Source organism: Canis aureus, chromosome 36 (genome assembly GCF_053574225.1).
Source record: "Canis aureus isolate CA01 chromosome 36, VMU_Caureus_v.1.0, whole genome shotgun sequence".
NCBI lineage: Eukaryota > Metazoa > Chordata > Mammalia > Carnivora > Canidae > Canis > Canis aureus.
Genome location: NC_135646.1, coordinates 19256010 through 19275916, shown reverse-complemented (window position 1 = coordinate 19275916; position 19907 = coordinate 19256010). Strand labels below are relative to the sequence as shown.

The window sequence follows — 19907 nt, the reverse complement described above, 5'->3', positions numbered from 1 at the left end:
TCTGTTTCACAACACTATGTATATACTTAACATTACTGAACTGTTCACTTGAAAATGGTTAAGATGGTAATTTTTAAAAATATTTTATTTATTTATTCATAAGAGGCAGAGAGAGAGAGAGAGAGAGAGAGAGAGGCAGAGGCACAGGCAGAGGGAGAAGCAGGCTCCATGCAGGGAGCCCAACGTGGGACTTGATTCTGGGTCTCCAGGATCATACCTGGGCCGAAGGCGGTGCTGAACTGCTGAGCCACCCAGGCTGCCCAATTTTGTTAAGTGTTTTCTACTACAGTAAAAATGTTAAGGGAGTGCTGTGGTTAGAAAATCATCATTTTTCACCATCCCTTATAGTGAAGACTGAATTAGACAAAAATTAACAATGCATGCTAACTCTAAGTAGAAATTTTGATGACAAGGGACATCTGGGTGGTTTAGCGGTTGAACGTCTGCCTTTGGCTAGGGTGTGACCCTGGGATCCTGGGATCGAATCCCACATTGGGCTCCCCATGGGGAGCCTGCTTCTCCCTCTGCCTATGTCTCTGTGTCTCTCATGAATAAATAAATAAATAAAATCTTTTTTAAAAAATAAAAAAAAAAGTGGCAGCCTGGGTGGCTCAGCGGTTTAGCACCACCTTCAGCCCAGGGTATGATCCTGGTGACCTGGGATCGAGTCCTATGTCGGGGTCCCTGCATGGAGCCTGCTTCTCCCTCTGCCTATGTCTCTGTCTCAATGTTTTTTAAGGGACATCCTTAACCATTTACAGTAATTAGACATGGATCTTCAAAAAAATTGTTCTCCTTGGGGCAGCCTGGGTAGCTCAGCAGTTTAGCGCCTGCCTTTGGCCCAGGATGTGATCCTGGAGTCCCAGGATTGAGGCTCCCTGCATGGAGCCTGCTTCTCCCTCTGCCTGTGTCTCTGCCTCTCTCTGTGTCTCTCATGAATAAATAAATAAAAATTTAAAAAAAAGAAATGATTAAAAAAAGAAATTCTGATGATGAGCTGGACTTGTGCACAATCACAAAGTGTTTCATCACAGACTGCTTAGTAATTGCAAGAGAGGACAAAAAAATATAAAATAGTAATTATTTAGGAGAAAAATTGAACAAGACTTTGAAAGGGTGGCTAAAATTAACATCATCAATGTGGAAGAAATGGACAGCATCAACTTTCAGATGTGAAACCCTGAGACAGGAGTGTCACCTGTGCAGTACTCCAGGCAAGAATGAAGAACCTGCATTTAATCACAATAAAATTCAGATAAAACTGAAATAAAGAATATTCCATGAAAAATAAAGAACATTGGAACAGAGGGACTATATTCTATTATAATGCCCATGTTAAAAAAATCAAAGAAAAGCTATATAAATGCTTCAGATTAAAAGAGGCTAAAGAGACATGGCAACTTGAATACATGACCCTAGACTCAATGTCCAGAGGAGGAAAGTGCTATAAGAGATACTACTGGGTCAACTCACAAAATTAGAATACAAATATATGATAGATAATGGAAAAAGTGTTACGTTAATATTAAATTTCCTGAGGTTTACAACTGTACTGTGGTTATGCAAGAGAATATACCAGTGCTTATGAAATACAAACTGAAGTATTTTGGGGTAAATGATCATGATGTATGTAACTCACCCTCAAGTGGTTCAGAATAAAATGACACATGCATTAGACACACACATACATACATATATATGACTATATAAAGCAAAATACTAACAGTAAATGAATCTAGATAAAGCGCATACACGTGTTTGTGCTATTTTCACTTATGCAACGCTTCTGTACATTTGAAATTCTTTCTAATTAAAATTTTTAATAATCGACATCAGTGACTAAGATTATTATGTATCTAAAACCCTGACAGTAAAAAAAATAAATAAATAAAATAAAATAAAATAAAATAAAATAAAATAAAATAAAACCCTGACAGTGTCAACTTGCTATGCATATCCTACATGGTAATTATAATATGGCCCGGTTTTGCAGATAACAATATGGTGAGTACTCGATAAAGTAATTGTTAGCAATTACTATATGCCAGGCTCTTTGCTAAATGCCTAATGTACTGTTTGTCAACAGACATCTTGTAATCAAAGAATACCTTCTATCCCTAATGGTATTATCCATTACCAACAAATCTTAACACAAAACATAAAAAATTAAAGTACAAAATTTAGTTTACTATGACAAGCCCACAGTTTTATCCAGTTTTTTCCATGATGAGGGGTAGCCAGGTATAATTTATTTATTTAAAGATTTATTTATTTTAGACAGAGAATGAGTGCATGTGGGGGAGGGACAGAAGGAGAAGAAGAGAGAATCTCCAGCAGACTCCACTGAGAGCAGAGCCTGACATAAGCCTCAATCTCACAATCCTGAGATCACAACGTGAGCCAAAACCCAGAATTGGACGCTTAACCAACTGAGCCAGTCAGGTGCCCCTAAAACTTTAATTTTAATTCATTATTAACAAAATATTTTTCTGAACAATATGAGGCCAAGACTATAACATAATCCTTTTCTAAATTTATCTGAATTCAACTGATTGTTAATATGATGGCAAAGAATATAAATAAATAACTTACACTTTGTTAATTTCTTTGTACTCTGTGAAGGCACTGGCTGGTCATCAGTGTGTGGAAGAGGAACTTCTAATCCCCCTTGGGAGGCCCAGCCTGTGGGAGGGAAGTATCCATTGTCAGTTAGTCAAGTAAAAAATAGCATCAAAAAAAATAAGAAAAGGCAAAAATATCTAATGAATCCTCAGATCTTTCTACCAGGATGCAATTCTACAATATAAGACATAGAAGACACTTAAAATATATCTGCAATTAAGTATTTTAGTCAGATCATCTAAGTTTAGACTTCCCTACAGTTTTCAAAATGGTTTTGAAATAAATATACAAGTTTTCTTTTTAAACAATGCACATAGATAAGGTATAGAAAGAGAATTTCTAAGAAGCTGGGCAAGAGGAAATAGATCTGACAATTAGAATATTGAAAATTTTAAGCATGTTTATACCCTTGGACTTAGTAATCCTATTCCTAGAAATTTATCTTAAGGAAATAATTTAAGTGAAGAAAAAAAATACATGTATGATTATGTTTATTGCAGCATTATCTATAAAATGAAAAAATCATAACAGGAATGAATTAAGCAGATTATGGGAGATAAATGTGACAAAATACTATGCAGTCATTAAAAAGTATCATTATGAATACTCTATTACTAAGACCGTGAAATGTTTGCTATAACATGAGAAATTATTTAGGCTGTAATTCAAATACAGTACCAGAAAAAAACTTAGATTATCCTGCCTGCTACCTTTCTTGTACGGAAGAGATTATTTGAAGCCTATGTTCTTACTTAGGGTTTCTAGAACATATATCTTTTAACTCCACACAGCTCACTTTCCTGGTTTACATTGCAGGAAAATGAGGAGTAGCCATAAAGAAAAGGCTAGAGAAACAGGAAGAGTCCTGTACTAGGAGGCAACAAGACCAGATTTTGGTTTCCTCTTAATTGTTTAAACTGCCTGGTGATCTTAAGCAAGGCACTCGTTACACACTGAGTACTAAGTGCAAGTGCCTCAGCCATTGCATGGGAATATCCTGTCAGCCAGCAGGCAGGGACCAGAAGAGATGCTCTGAGTGGTGAAGAAATATTGTTGATGATGTACTGCCAGAAAATAACAAAAAAATCCAGTGCTGCTAGAGATGTGGGAAGTTAAGGAGAAAGGACAGTAGGATTTCATATGGAGAATGAATCTGTGTGTAAATCTTTGTAACTTTTAGGCCACACTGATATGGCATATGAGAATAGTTGTTTTCTAAAATTTTATAGCAAAACATTTGAATTATCCTAGATAGAGTGCCTCTTTATCGAATAACACTGTCCATTCTTACTTTTAGACTATTTAACAAATTCTTACTGAGTGATTATTTAACTGCTATTTTACTTATTGAACTAACTTTATGCTGCTGCCATAGAAAGCACAAAGATAAATCACCTCATAGGCTGTGTCCTTGAGGGGCTTACAGATTGGATAAAGTATGATGGTCTTACAGATATAATATGAACATAAGTATTTTAATATCAAGTACAAGGTATCAATACACTTTTAGGTGCTGTCAACCATTTTCTCAGGGTTAAAATCTACTAGGAGATGGAAGACAGGGACAGAAGGCAAGATGAACTACAATTACAATTAGCCATGAAATTAGCTACAATTAGTCATGAAAACAGAGAGAGTACTATGGGAGGCCACAGGGAGAAAAACCAACTGCATCAGGCAGTACTATTCAAGACTTGGCCACCATGCAGAAAACACTGGCCTAGGAATCTAACACACAGGCTCAAGTCTACCTCCATTACTGAACATCACGTAAGGCAAACTTAAGTGCAAAACAATGATGTCTCAGAGGGATCTGAAAATAGTCAATATAGTTATAGAAAATGGTTAAGTATTTTGAAGTAAGTTAAGAGGTAAGAGTGGAAATGGAGGAACAAGTTATATCCTGGAGCCATGGTCCCTCATTTTTTAAAATGTAAGCAGAATGCTAACATCAGAATCTGCCGCTTGGATAAAGAACTCTGGAGAAAGCATGGAAGAGGTGGCCTGGGGCTTGGGAGGCCTGGTAGGAGAACTCTTGCAGCAGCCCAGGAAACCAAATAAAGCTCCAAATGCCTCTGGTAATAGAGTTAGGAGGAGTGTGAAATTAGAAATGTTTTAGAAACAGAATTGACAGAGCTTAGTAACCAATATGAAGTGGGGAGCAAAATGACTCCCAAGGTGCGGGGTTGGATTCAGGCTGGTGGGACAGTAGGTCAGTAGAGGTAGTCCCTGACATAGAAACAAAGCACCTTTGGAAAACACCCTGCCCAGGTTTCTACCACAATCCTCCAGTCCTGCTGCCTTGCCCAGGAGGCTGTCGTGAAACTATCATTGTCTACTCTGAACTCATGGGAAGAGAACACACCAAGCTTTGCTAGATGGAAGAAATAGTATCACCTGCCCTACGTAGAGGTAACTTAGCAAGTCAAGAGTTTAAAATAAGACCCTGATTTTCTATGTAGAGAAGACTTCTGGGAAAGTCAAAGAGTGGGGTTTGGTGGAGACAGCAAGAAAGCAGCCCTTGTTTCACCCTTGCCAATACATCATAGTAGTAATATTTTTTGGTGGGTGAGACAGATTTTATCTAGTAGTATTGAAGTTAAAATCAATATCCTGGTTAATTTTAGCATCCACATACACATAGTTTTGCTTCACAAAGATAAAATAATTCTGGCTGTCCAAATGTTTCATAAGCACTTACTGTTGAAAGCTCCAGCAGCATGAAGACCAAGGTCAAAGAGCTGTGAAGGAAGGAATCCTGAAGAATGAGCAAGAGGCTCAGACCCCACGGCAGGCTCCTGCGACATGAAGCTTGTGCCGGGGCTCCCAAAGGCAGTCTGGCATTCTTGGGTAAATTCACCAGTACTTGAAGAACCAGGACTTAGGAGGTTGTTGAGAAATGAGAATTCCTTCTCAAAATCATCTTCCAGTGAATCTATGGGTAAATCTTTTGCAACTGTTGAGTGAAAATAAAAACAGAACGGCTTTTTTTCTTTTTAAAGAAATGAGAGTAGGACATAAGGCAAATCAAAGTTGTTTCACTGTTCTCACACATTAACATAATTTTTAAAAATTTTAACATTTTATTTTTATAAAGATTTTATTCATTCATTTATTTTTATAATAGCACTTAGTTTCTTTTTCAGATTTATTTATTTATGATAGACACAGAGAGAGAGAGAGAGGGAGAGGCAGAGACACAGGCAGAGGGAGAAGCAGGCTCCATGCCGGAAGCCCAACGCGGGACTCGATCCCGTGCCCTGGGCCACAGGAGGCTGGCCAAACCTCTGAGCCACCCAGGGATCCCAGATTTTATTTATTTATTTGAAAGAGAGCAAGTGAGAGAGAGAACACAAGCAGGGGGAGTGGCAGAGGGAGAAGCAGCCTCTCAGCAGGGAGCCTGATGTGGGGCTTGATCCCAGGTCCCTGGGATCATGACCTGAAAGCTGAAGGCAAATGCTTATTAACTGAGCCAACAGGTGCCCCTAAACATAATTTATAATGAACAATTAAATTGATTGGAAGTTTATGAGAAATTATTTCTAATTGAGTAGGCCATAGATCAAAATGACCACATTTCACCATGAAGACAGAACAGTTATGAATATCTAAGTGTGAAATAATGAAACACCCACCTATGAAAGGCAGAAACTACAGGGAATGCAAAGACAAACAGAAACTAATGATAGTAGACTTTAATATACCATCATTAAAAAATAGCAGCTTTTAATATATCACTCTCAGTAAAAACTAGGCCAAAAAGACAAAAGATCTAAAAGATCTAAAAAGCATAATCAGGGCAGCCCCAGTGGCGCGGCAGTTTGGCGCGGCCAGCAGCCCAGGGCATGATCCTGGAGACCCGGAATGGAGTCCCATGTCAGGCTCCCTGCATGGAGCCTGCTTCTCCCTCTGCCTGCTTCTCCCTCTGCCCGTGTCTCTGCCTCCCCCCCCCCACCCCGTCTCTGTGTCTCATGAATAAATAAATAAAATCTTTAAAAAAAAAGCATAATCAACAAGAGTTATTTTGAATATATGCAAAACCTATTAGAAAACATACTTTTTCTCAAGCATACATTGAAAATTCACAAAAATTATACTAACGTACACACATAAAAATCAGTGAGTTTCTTAAAGTAGAAACATTACAGACAACATGCTCTGATTATGCCATAAAATGAAATAATTTAAAAATGAAACAAAAAAAGGTTTTTCAACTGTTGTTGAAAGAGGAATGGAATTTTTGAAATATGATAAAGAAGGCATTTCATAGTATAATCCATGGGATACTTAAATAGCAATAAACAGAAAAAAAATCCTAAACACCTTTTATTGATAAAAATGAAAAAGGCTTCCAGCATGATAGAGTGAGGACATCTATGGACATGCGCACCAGTTTTTAAATAACTGATGAAAATGGTTTAAAAACAACCATAAAGTCTCTAGAAATTGTTCCAAGGACACACATGAGGAAACATTTGTTCAAGACAATCTATTAAAATTCAGATTCTGGTATTTGACCTAGGAAAACTTCCCTCCCAATTCAGCACAATGGAAATTCCCCTCTAGCCCTGTGTGCTGAAAAGGCTGAAAACATAGGCTCTCTTCTCCCAGCTCTCAGCCAGTTCTGTTCCCAGGAAGGGCAGGATGTCAGTATTTCCTGTCCTGTCCTCAGTTACTTGTTGGCTAAGTCTGGGCAGTGCAGTCAAAAGGTGCAAGTTCCCATTTCCCAACCAGATCACAAGACCACAGTCATAAAATGGAGACTCTGATTCGGGTGTGGCGTGCTGGGAATACAGGGGCCCTGGGTCACTTGATTCTGCTCATAACTTGGTAGTTTCATTCAGTAAGAGGCAAGCCAAGAAGACTGAAGACTATCACCTTCCTCACTTCACACTCCGCTCTTAGAGCAAGGATCTCACACAGAAATATGTCACGTTTCCACCTAGAGATAAAACCCTGATTCAGAGATTTTGCTTAGAGGGAGAAGCTGTAGAGCTGCAAATACTTCCCAAAGAATTGACTTCATTTGCAACAGTGTGTGGGGAAATTCCTAACTCACAAAAAAATTCCTAAACAAAGCGCTGCAGAAGGGGAGCCGGGTGAGGGGATGGGGTGACTGGGTGATGCGCACTAAGGAGAGCACTAGATGGGATGAGCACTGAGTATTATACGATATGTTGGCAAATTGAATTTAAATAAAGTATTTAAATTTTTTAAAAAAGAGAATTTCAAGCCTAAGGATGCTCTTTAAAACAGGGAAGGTTGTGGTGAAGAGCAACTGGGAAGAGACCAGTAGAGTCATTGGACATATAAATTAAATTGTGGGCCAACTAGTTTGGCTGAAAAAGCCAGTGAGGGGTGGGGGGCAGCCCGGATGGCTCAGTGATTTAGCACCACCTTCAGCCCAGGGTGTGATCCTGGAGACAGAGATTGAGTCCCACATCAGGCTCCCTGCATGGAGCTTGCTTCTTCCTCTGCCTGTGTCTCTGCCTCTCTGCCCCCCCCCCCCACTTTCGCTGTCTCTCTCATGAATAAAAAAATAAAATCTTAAAAAAAAAAAAAAAAAGCCAGTAAGGAAGAAGAGCCTGCTTAGGTAGGGTAAGAACAAATCTCAAACACTGACCTTGGGAAATGTCCTCTCAAAGGAGTCCAAATTTTACTGGTTTTGTCTATAGAACAATTTACGATCCAGAGCATTCTTAAAAATAATGAAGAAATCTGCTGAAATTAGTGGAATTTAACTGGGTGTGATCAGGGAAAGAGACTGTCAGAGAGAGAGCCCTTCCAAAACAACTGTCATCCCGGGGTGACTGTGGGTATACATAAGTCTGTATCCCATAAGGAGTTATACTGTTGGGGGCTGAAGGAAGGGTAGGGTAGGGAATAGACTCCACTGAAATAATCCAGCCTGTCAGTAAACAAATAAAGCAAACAAATAATAGCAAGCCCCAGAGGGGAGGACCAGTAACCAAAGTTGCTAAAATGTATCATCTAGGGATCCCTGGGTAGCTCAGCAGTTCAGCATCTGCCTTCCGCCTGGGGCGTGATCCTGGAGACCTGGAATCGAGTCCCATGTCGGGCTCTCTGCATGGAGCCTGCTTCTGCCTCTGCCTCTCTCTCCACCTCTCTGTGTATCTCATGAATAAATAAATAAAACATTAAAAAATAATAAATAAAATGTATCATCTAAAATGTACAGTTTCCAACAAAAACATGGTAGGCCAAAACAAACAAACAACAAACAGGAAAGTATGACATATAATGGCAAGAAGGCAGGCAACACAAACTGCCTGTGAGAGAAAACTGACTTATTAGATTTAACAGACAAAACCTTGAAAGTAACACTTACAAATATATTCAAAGAACTAAAAGATTGTATGATTAAAGTAAATGAAGTGAGTTGATAGGTATGTTAATTAAACTACATGGAGAGAATCCTTTCACAGAGTATACATATATCAGCACACTTTAGCAATCTTACAATTTTATTTATCAATTATGCTTCAATAAACCTGAAAAACTGTTAAAGCAATCTTTAAAAAGCAAAGGAAGGTGTGATGATAATGCTGCATCAAATAGAGAATATCAACAGAGTCCGAAACTATTAAAAAAGAACCATATGGAAATTCTGAAATTGGAAAGTATAATAACAAATGAAAAATTCACTAGAGAGGATCACCAGTAGATCTGAACTGTGTAAGAGAGAATTAGCTAACTTTAAGACAGACTGACCGAGATTATACAACCTAAAGAACTGAGAGAAGAAAAAAGAATAATAAAAAAAAATGCACGATATCTCAGTGAAATGGTGGGCCAACATCAAAAGTACCAGTATATGCACAATAACAGTCTCAAAAGGGTGGGAGGGGGAGAATGTGAAGAAATAATGGATAATCTCCAAATTTGTTGAAAACATCAATATACTCTCAATGTATAGATATCCATATCTACATACACCACAGGCAAACCACTAAAAGCAGAGATAAAAAGCAAATCTTCACATTCATAGATTGGAAGAGTCAATATTGTCCAGATAGCAATTAACTCCAAAACTGATGTATGAATTCAATACAATACCTATCAAAATCCCAGTAGGCTTTTTTGGATAGAAGTTGACAAGATGATTGTAAAATTTATATGGAAATGTAAAGAAGTTAGAAGAGCTAAAACAATTTTGGAAAAAGAACAATGCTGTGGGATTTACACTACCTATTTTTAAAATTCAGTATAAAGTGACAGAAATCAAGATAGTATGGTACTGGCTAAAGATAGGTATACAGATCAGTGGAATAGAAACTAAAATCCAGAAACATAACCTTAATTTTTAAATTTTTTTTCTGGTCACTTGATTTTAACAAAAATGTCAAGAAAATTCAAAGGAGAAAGGAATGTCCTTTCAATAAATAGCACTGGAACAACTGGATGTGCATATGCAAGAAACAAAAACAAAAATTAAAACTAAAAAAACTTACCTACCTCACACCATACATACCAATTAACTCAAAATGATCATAGTCCTACATAAAAAGCTAAAATTAAAAACTTCAGGAGATCCCTTGGTAGCTCAGCGGTTTATCACCTGCCTTTGGCTCAGGGTATGATCCTGGAGTCCATTGAGCTCCCTGCATGGAGCCTGCTTCTCTCTCTGCCTGTGTCTCTACTTCTCTCTCTCTCTCTCTCTCTCTCTCTGTCTCTCATGAATAAATAAATATCTTTAAATAAATAAATAAATAAATAAATAATAAAATTTAAAACTTCACAAATACATAGGAGAAAATCTTTGAGACCTATAGGTAGGGAGAGTTTATAGATTTGATACCAAAAGAACAATCCATATAAGAAAAAAACAATGGAGAGTTGAACTTCATAAAATTTTTAAAATTCTGTGTTTCAAGAGGCAAAAATCAAGAAAATAAGATGACTAGGATAAAATATTTATAATTCATATGTCTGACAAAGAACTTGTACCAAGAATAAAGAAATCTTAAATCTAATTATAAGATCAATAACCCAATTAAAAAATAGACAAATCATAGATTTGTCAACAAAGAAGATATATGAATAGCCAATAAACACAGGAAATAATACTCAAAATTATAAACCACTGGAGAAATCCAAATTAAAGCCACAAATTAAAAGCACTAAAATATACATGTCAAAAAGACAATACCAAATGCTGACAAAGATATGGAAGACTAGACACCTCATTCTTTGCTAATGGGAATGAAATGGTAGTAGAGCCATTTTGAAAAACAATTTGGCAATTCCTTAAAAAGTAAACTCAGGGATCCCTGGGTGGCGCAGCGGTTTGGCGCCTGCCTTTGGCCCAGGGCCCGATCCTGGAGACCCGGGATCGAATCCCACGTCGGGCTCCTGGTGCATGGAGCCTGCTTCTCCCTCTGCCTGTGTCTCTGCCTCTCTCTCTCTCTCTCTCTCCCTGTGTGACTATCATAAAAAAAAAAAAAAAAATTAAAAAATAAATAAATAAATAAATAAATAAATAAATAAATAAATAAAAGTAAACTCAAATTTACCCTATATATAACTTAGCAATTCCACTCCTAGGAATCTAACCAAGAAAAGTGAAATCTTATGTCCATATTGGAGACATATTTGAATGTTCATAACAACGTTATAATAGCAAAAACCCAAAAACAATCCAAACATCCATCTACCAGTAAATGGATAAATATAATGTGGTATATCCATACAATGGAATACACATTCATGAATAAAAAGTAATGAACCACAGTTAGCAAAATGTGCCGTATACATACAATGTAATATTATTCAGCCCTGTAAAGGAAGAAAATTCTGCAATATGTCACAATATGGATGAACCTTGAGAATGTTATACTAAGCAAAATAAGCCAGTCACAAAAAGACAAATACTTTATGATTCCATAGAGATGAGGTAATTGGCGTAGTCAAAATCATAGAGATAGAAGAATGTTGGGTGTCAGGGACTGGGCAGAGGTGGGGGAATGGGGAATTATTGTTTAATGGATACAGACTTTCAGTTTTATAATGAAAAAAGTTACAAAGTTGGATGGTGGTGATGGTTGCATAATATTATGTATTTAATACCACTGAATTATACGCTTGAAACAGGATGCCAAATTTTACATGTATTTTACAATTAAAAAATTAAGAAAAAAAACTAATGAACTGCTATCTGCAACAACATGGATGAATCTAGAAAAACATTAGGCTTAATGGAAGACCTATAAAGCCAAACACAAAATACTACCTTTTGTATAATTTCAGTCCACGAAAGGGAAATTTATAGAGACAGAAATCAGATTAGTAATCTTCTAGGCCTGAGAGTGAGAGTGAGTACTGTAAACAAGTATGAGAGATTTTGGTGATAGATGCACAACTCTATACATTTACTAAAAATCACTGAATTTTACATTTGTTAATTTACAATTGGTAATTTTTTAAAAAAAAAATTTTATTTATCCATTCATAGAGACAGAGAGAGAGAGAGAGGCAGAGACACAGGCAGAGGTAGAAACAGGCATCATACAGAGAGCCCGACGTGGGACTCGATCCAGGGTCTCAAGGATCACGCCCTGGGCTGCAGGCAGCGCTAAACCGCTGTGCCACCGGGGCTCCCTACAATTGGTAATTTTTTAAACCTATTTCAATAAAGCTGCTAAAAAGCAGAGAGATTTTATATAAATCTATGCAAATAAATCTGATAATCTAGACAAAATGAATAATTTGAGAAAAATAAAATTTACTAAAGTTGATCCCAGTACATATGTAAGTTTAAATAGACCAATTTTCATAGAGAAGACAACACAAAAAGCACCAGGTCTAAATGTTTTCACAGAGAAATCAATAGCAATGCAAAAATAGTAAATAAAACATCATCAAATTAATGCACAATGACAAAGCTGGGTTTATAACTGGAATGCAAAAATGGTGTAATTATCAGGAGACCTAATAATATAGTTCATCATATTAATACATTTAAGAAGAAAAATGAAATAATTGCCTTTGGCTCAGGTCATGATCCTGGGGTCCTGAGGTCAAGCTAAAAAAAAAATCAGCAAGGTAGCAGCATAGTATAGTAACATGCAAAATATCAGTAGCATTTATATACACAAAATAATAACCAGTTAAAAATAGAATGGAGGGGGATCCCTGGCTCAGCGGGTTGGCACCTGTCTTTGGCCCAGGGCATGATCCTGGGGTCCCACGATTGGGTCCTGCATTGGGCTCCCTGTGTGGAGCCTGCTTTTCCCTCTGCCTGTTTCTCTGCCTCTCTCTCTCTCTGTCTCTCATGAATGGATAAATAAAATCTTTAAATATATATATATATACACACACACACACACACACACACACACACACACACACACATACTGGAAAAGGGGCACCTGGCTGGCTCAGTTGGTACACAGCATGCAACTCTTGATCTCATGGTCGTGAGCTGGACCCCCATGTTGGGCATAACATAAAGATTACTTAAGAAAAATATACACACATATATATATTACACATATATATGTATATGAAAAGAAATACATATATTAAAAGAAAATATTTATAATGGCAACAAAAATATAAAAAGAAATAACAAAAACTGCTCAAAACCTATATGAAAAAAACTATATAAAAGATACACAAGGATGGGCAGCCCCAGTGGCCCAGTGGTTTAGTGCCACCTTCAGCCCAGGGTGTGATCCTGGAGACCTGGGACTGAGTCCCACGTCAGGCTCTCTGCATGGAGCCTGCTTCTCCCTCTGCCTCTCTCTTTCTCTCTCTGTATCTCTCTTCAATAAATAAATAAAATCTTAAAAAAAAAAAAAGATACACAAGGAAATTTTAACAAATAGAAAAATGTCCCTTGTTTCTAGTTAGGATGTCTCAGCACCATCAAACTGTCAGTTTTCTCATTTAATGTTATCACAATAAGAAGAACAACGAGGAGCACCTGGGTGGCTCAATCATGTAAGCATATGTCTTCAGCTTGGGTCATGATCCCAGGGGATCATGTAGCAGATCATGATCTGTTCAGCTGGGAACCTGTTTCTCTCTCTGCCCCTCCCCCTGCTCATGTTCACCCTCTCTCTAATAAAATCTTAAAAAAAAAAAAATAAGAGGAACAATGAGCCTTTCTATAGAGCTAGACAATATTATAGAAAGTTTATATTAAAAAATAAGCGTGCAAGAATAGCTAAGAAAATATTGAAAAGGATACTAGCCCTACCAGATATAAAACACAAAAGAAAGTTTCTATAATTAAAACCATGTGGAACTGGTACATGCAAACATCAATGAAATATAAAGAAAATCCAGAAAGAGACCCAAGTACATATAGAAACCTTATATATATTTGGAAGCTATCTCAAATTGCTGTGGCAAAGGTAGCATTTTAAAAAAATGATATAAAAGCACAGCCACTTGTGAAATGATAACATTTAATCCACTGCTAATACCATATGGCTAAATAAACTCCAAGTGAATTGGGGATCTAATGTAAAAAATAAAAGCACACAAGTGCTAGAAGACAGTATAAATGAACTCTTCTAATCTGGGTTCTGCATAAGACAAAAAAAAAAGGATCCAATAAAAGAAAAGATTAATAAATTTGGCTACATAAAATTATTTTTTAAATTTACATAGCAAGAAACAACTACATGAAAAGTCAGACAAATGATAATTGATTGGGAAAGATATTCAAGGTAGCATTTACTGATGGTCTACAACTGCTGGAGAGTGAAAGTACAGCACACAGTGAGACAGACACCATCCTACCAGTCCTCACAGTTATACAGAAATGTTTGGACAAAGGTCTGCACATACAAAACAAATAATGACTTCATTTCCATTGTGATGTGCTACAAAATAGAAGTACAGGGCTGCATCCCTGTGTAGAGACCTATACAGGTTTTGTTAAGGAAATAATTATTAAATTAAAACTAGAGAATTTTAAATAACAAATTATCTGTATATATGATGAAATTATAATTTCTTACCATTTTCAGAGTTAGAAAACTGAGGTGCTCCAAACTCTCTTATTTGAAAATGTTTTTCCTTGTCATCTTCGGCTGCTGAAACACAAGCACATAAAGGATAAACTGAACAAGGAGAAATTTAGCATGCTTATTTACTGTTACATTTTATAATAATTCAGCCTAAGTGTTCAATTGGCCAAATCTGTTAATAATACACATAAAGGCGAGATGTAAAAAATTTAAAGAACCATATATAAAAATCACATTTGTGTGCATAAACATGTATATTTGTGTGCATAGATGGTCCCCTACTTACACAGAGATCCCCTACACTGGTTTGACTTACAAATTTTTACTTTATAATGATGCAAAAGAGATACACATTCAGCAGAAACTGTACCTCAAATTTTGATGTAGATTTTTTCCTGGGCTAGTGATATGCAATACAATATTCTTCTGTGATGCAGGACAGCTGCAACAAGCCACAGCTCCTTCTCAGCCATGTGATAATAGATAAGCAACCCTCTGTACCCATAAAACCATTCTGTTTTCAGTTTCAGTGCAGTATTCAATAGATTACATGAGATATTTAATACTTAATTATAAAATAGGCTTTGTGTTAGATCATTTGCCCACCTGCAGACTAATGTAAGTATTCTGAGCACATTTAAGGTAGGCCAAGATAAGTTCTGATGTTCAGTATGTTAGATATATCAAATGAATTTCAAATTATGATATTTGCTTTTTTTTTGGTATAGAAGGAATATATATTTTTTCTTATTTGATTTAAAAAATTTATTTTAGGGATCCCTGGGTGGCGCAGTGGTTTGGCGCCTGCCTTTGGCCCAGGGCGCGATCCTGGAGACCCTGGATCGAATCCCACGTCGGGCTCCCGGTGCATGGAGCCTGCTTCTCCCTCTGCCTATGTCTCTGCCTCTCTCTATCTCTCTGTGTGACTATCATAAAAAAAAAATTAAAAAAAGAAAATGCTTTATTAAAAAAATTTATTTTAATTCCAGTATAGTTTACATACAGTGTTATATAGTTTATATTAGTTTCAGATGTTCAACTTATTATTTTCAACTTAGGATGGGTTTATCAGGAGTAACCCCATCTAAAGTTGAGAAAGATACAATATACATAATTTATATATATACGTATGTATACACACACAAATAACTTTATAATACCCACAGATATTCAGGGCCTTTGTTAACATCTATATCCCCTTGAAAGTTAAAAGTTTTCACATTTCATGTAAATTGGTACAACTGCTATTGAAAACAGTATGGAGGTTCCCGCCCCCCCCAGATTAAAAATAGAACCACCAAATGATCCAGCAATGCCACTTCTGGGTATTTTATCTGAAAAAAAAAAAAAAAAAAAAAAAAAGAAACCCAAAACCACTACCTCAAAGATGTAGCCCCACGTTCATTGTATTATTTATAATAACCGAGACTCAGAAACAACTTAAGTGTCCATCAATGGATAAATGGTAAGGAAAATGCAATACACACACACACACACACACTCTGGAATACTAATCAGCCATCAAAAAAATGAAATCTTGCTGTTTTTCATTTTCAATAACATGGATGGACCTTACAGACATTATGCCATGTGAAATAAGACAGAGAAAGACAAATACTGTATTATCTTGCTTCTGTGTTGGGTATAAAGAACAAAAAGACATAAAAACCCAGCTCACAGATAGACCAGACTTGGTGGTTGCCAGAGGTGGTGGGGGTGCAAAATGGTAAAGGGGTTCAAAAGGTACACACTTCTGGTTATAAAATAAATAATAGGTATGTAATGTGTAGCCCGGTGACTAGTTAATAATATTATATTATATATTGGAATGTTGCTGAATGAGTAAATCTTAAAAAATTCTCATCACGAGAAAAAAATGTTCTAACTATATATGGTGATGGATGTGAACTAGACTTATCGTGGTGATCTTTTCACACTATAATGCAACTATCAAGTCATTATGTTCTAAATCTGAAATTAGCATGTCATTTATACCTCAATTAAATAAAGGTTTTCACATTCAAAAGCCTATCCTTTCCTGGTGGACCTGTGTCTAATTCTGTATTCTCTGGAAGTTCATTTTATGTTTTTTTCTGATCTCCATGTCTCTGCGCATCAGATATTTATGTGCATAGCTGTAAACAGAACAAAAAGTGAGAATAACAGTGATTTCATATGAAGTGAAAAATCCAACATATATGCTTTTTAAAGACAGCATACTTCCCAAAGCTCCCCAAGCCAAATGTTATTTTTGTTTTTCGCTTGTTCTTTTTTTAAGATTTTATTTATTTGAGAGAATGAGCATGAGAGAGAATGTTTATGAGAGACAGAAAGAGTGAACACAAGCAGGGAGGAGGAGTACAGGGAGAAGGAGACTCCCTGCCAAGCATGGGGACTTGATCTCAGAACCCTGGGGATCATGACCTAAGCTGAAGGCAGACGCTTAACCAACTGAGCCACATAGGTACCCAAAAGGTTGTTTTTTTAAAAAACTGTCAAAGTTTGGGGTGTATACTGAGACAAATTATGCCCTATTATTAATGTGGGAGCCATTTTCCCACATAATTTACCTGTACCTCAGTATAAATACACAGACCAGGAAAAATATTTAATAACCAAAGGAAAAAAAAAATAAAAAGCCCAAGATTCTCACATCTTCAACTATTATCAAGGACATTTTTTAAAAAACATAATGAAATGTATAGGTTTCCTACGTACAACATGAACAGTGTTGCCATACAGTGAGATGAACGGGTGTAATATGTCTAAAGACAAGGCAGTAATATCCCTACTACACTCTTCTTAAAATTTGATGCTCAATTTGGGATACTACAAAAGAAAATGGAAAAATTAAATCAACCATAATAATCTAAAGAAAGGTATAAGGAACTCAGTGTTATTTAGCTTTAAGATAAGGAGGCAAAAGATAAATTAGGTTCTAAGTTCAAATAGTATAAAGATGGTGAAAAACTACAAAAGATAAAAAAGAAAAAACAGACTCTATCACTAAAGACTTCAGTTGAACTTTGGAAAAATGTAGAAATGGGAAGAGATTCTCTCTGGCTAGAAGGAAGTGAAGAGGAGGAGAATCAGGGTTGGAGGGCAGGAGGGAATGGGTGACAGTAACACCATGGAAATTTTGGCAAGCTCTAGAAAGAGTTTGTGAAATATAGAGGTATTAAAGATCTTTAAGGAAGTGTTGCTGTTTAAGACACAGGGTAACTTCCTTCCTCTCTCTTCCCCAGAAATCTTTAATAATGATCTGCTTTACTCCACATTGCTTTTGGTATGATTTATGTGGGGTTTGGTTTTATTTCCTTTTTTTTTTTTTTAAGATTTATTATTTCTTTGAGAGAGAGTGAGGACAGCATGTGAGGAGGGGCAGAGGAAGAAGGAGAGAAGCAGACTCCACTACGCATGAAGCCTGACTCAGGGCTTAATCCCACGACTCTGAGAACACAACCTAAGCCAAAATCAAGAGTTGGACACCTAACCAACTGAGCCACCCAGGTGTCCCTGGTTTTATTTCATTTTAATGCTACAGATGTGTATGAGATTGGGATCTACATAGGTATATCAGAAAGAAAGGCTGGCTCAAATGGCATAGTTTATTTCATTATATAAAATACCACTTCAATAAATATCTCAGGAAATAAATGCTTGAAGGCATTCCAAATTACTTACACAAGATAGTTCTAAAAGTAAAATTATTGAACTGAATTCTAGGATGTATGTATTTTTCAGAAACATTATCCCAGTTTCCTCTCCTACAAGTAGTGATGGTATTTTCTTGGTCTCAGGAACACAGAATATTTTTAAAATGTTCCTATTATTATGACCAATGAATGCTACCTGGAAATATAAGAGACTATATACTCAGAAGCACCCTGTCTTACAAAAAAAATACTTGGGCAACCCCGGTGGCTCAGCGGTTTAGCACCGCCTACAGCCTAGGGCATGATCCTGGAGGCCCAGGATGAAGTTCCGTCGGGCTCCCTGCATGGAGCCTGCTTCTCCCTCTGCCTGTGTCTCTGCCTCTCTCTCTCTCTCTCTCTGTGTCTCTCATGAATAAATAAATAAAATCTTAAAAAAAAATACTTGCTGAAACTATAAAACAAACTTTTTTTAAAAGATTTTATTTATTTATTCATGAGAGAGAGAGAGAGAGAAAGGCAGAGGCACAGGCAGAGGGAGAAGCAGGCACCATGCAGGGAGCCCAATGTGGGACTTGATCCCAGGTCTCCAGGATCATGCCCTGGGCTGAAGGCAGGCTCCAAACCGCTGAGCCACTTGGGATCCCTAAAACAAATTTTTAATGCATTGATGGACTTGTTAGGAACAAATGACATGAGCGGAAACAAGAGATGTGTGCAACAAAGCAAAGAAGGGCAGATGCCATACCTACACTGCTCTCTGGAGACAAAGCTCTCAGCAAACACAAAGAAACTAAGATGTCCCCAGGATTCTCATGTTAAGCAAAGGCCCAGGAACGGAAGTCATAGTAGTCATGAGGCAGAATGTTCCCTGGCTCTAGAAAGAAGTAATATCAACTTATCTAGAGAAAAGTCTTTTAAGCCCCACAGTTAAAGAGCAAACAAATATTAGCTTACAATCAGAAATCACTAAACAAACAAGCTGATGAGTTACACAAGAAAATTGAGAGGAAACCAATAAATAACAAAGTCACCTCTTCAAATATGTATATTTTTAGATAAAGATATGAGTCAAAAGGTGAGAAAGAACTAAGGATTTAAGGATTATAAAAACCAGTGAGGCATAGATTTGTAAAAAAACAAAAAACAAAAAACAAACAAACAACAAAAAAAAACCAAATAGGACTCTTAGAAATAAAAAGCATGGTTGTTGGGGAGGTGGGAAATTCATATAGATTAAACACTAGGTTTAATGTAAGAAGAGAAAATTAGTGAAAAATAGGTCTGAAGAACTTACATAGAATGCTGCACAGAAGGAAGGGAGATGGAAAATATGAAAGAGAAGATAAAATATATGGAAGATGAATGAAAAGGTCCAACATAAGCTTAATGGAGTTCCACAGAAGAAAACAGAGAAAATGGAGGTGAAGCAATATTGTAAAAGATAATGGTGGAAGTATGTATAAATATCATATAAACAAAAAAGGAAATAATGATTGAGTATTTTCCAGAACTGGTAAAAGACACAGGTACAGGAAATACAACTTATATTATGAAAGATGAAAAAACAAAAAACCTTTCATATTTAGACACATTGTACTGAGACAGCAGGGAATACCAAAAACAAACAGCA

At 36.7% G+C, this 19907-nt stretch overlaps 1 protein-coding gene across 5 annotated transcripts in view; it reads right to left on the bottom strand.

The window, feature by feature from the left end:
* The window catches only part of ICA1L (islet cell autoantigen 1 like), an 80125-nt gene that overhangs the window by 11566 nt on the left and 48652 nt on the right, over positions 1-19907 (bottom strand). For 4 of the 5 annotated variants that reach the window (XM_077885038.1, XM_077885033.1, XM_077885035.1 and 1 more), the window contains exons 11-13: positions 14613-14687; positions 5324-5578; positions 2593-2682 (exon numbers count right to left, since the gene is read on the bottom strand). In XM_077885038.1, coding sequence (XP_077741164.1) covers positions 2593-2682; positions 5324-5578; positions 14613-14687 — 420 coding nt within the window. The remainder of the gene's footprint in view (positions 1-2592; positions 2683-5323; positions 5579-14612; positions 14688-19907) is intronic. The other variant, XM_077885036.1, reaches the window with a different exon arrangement.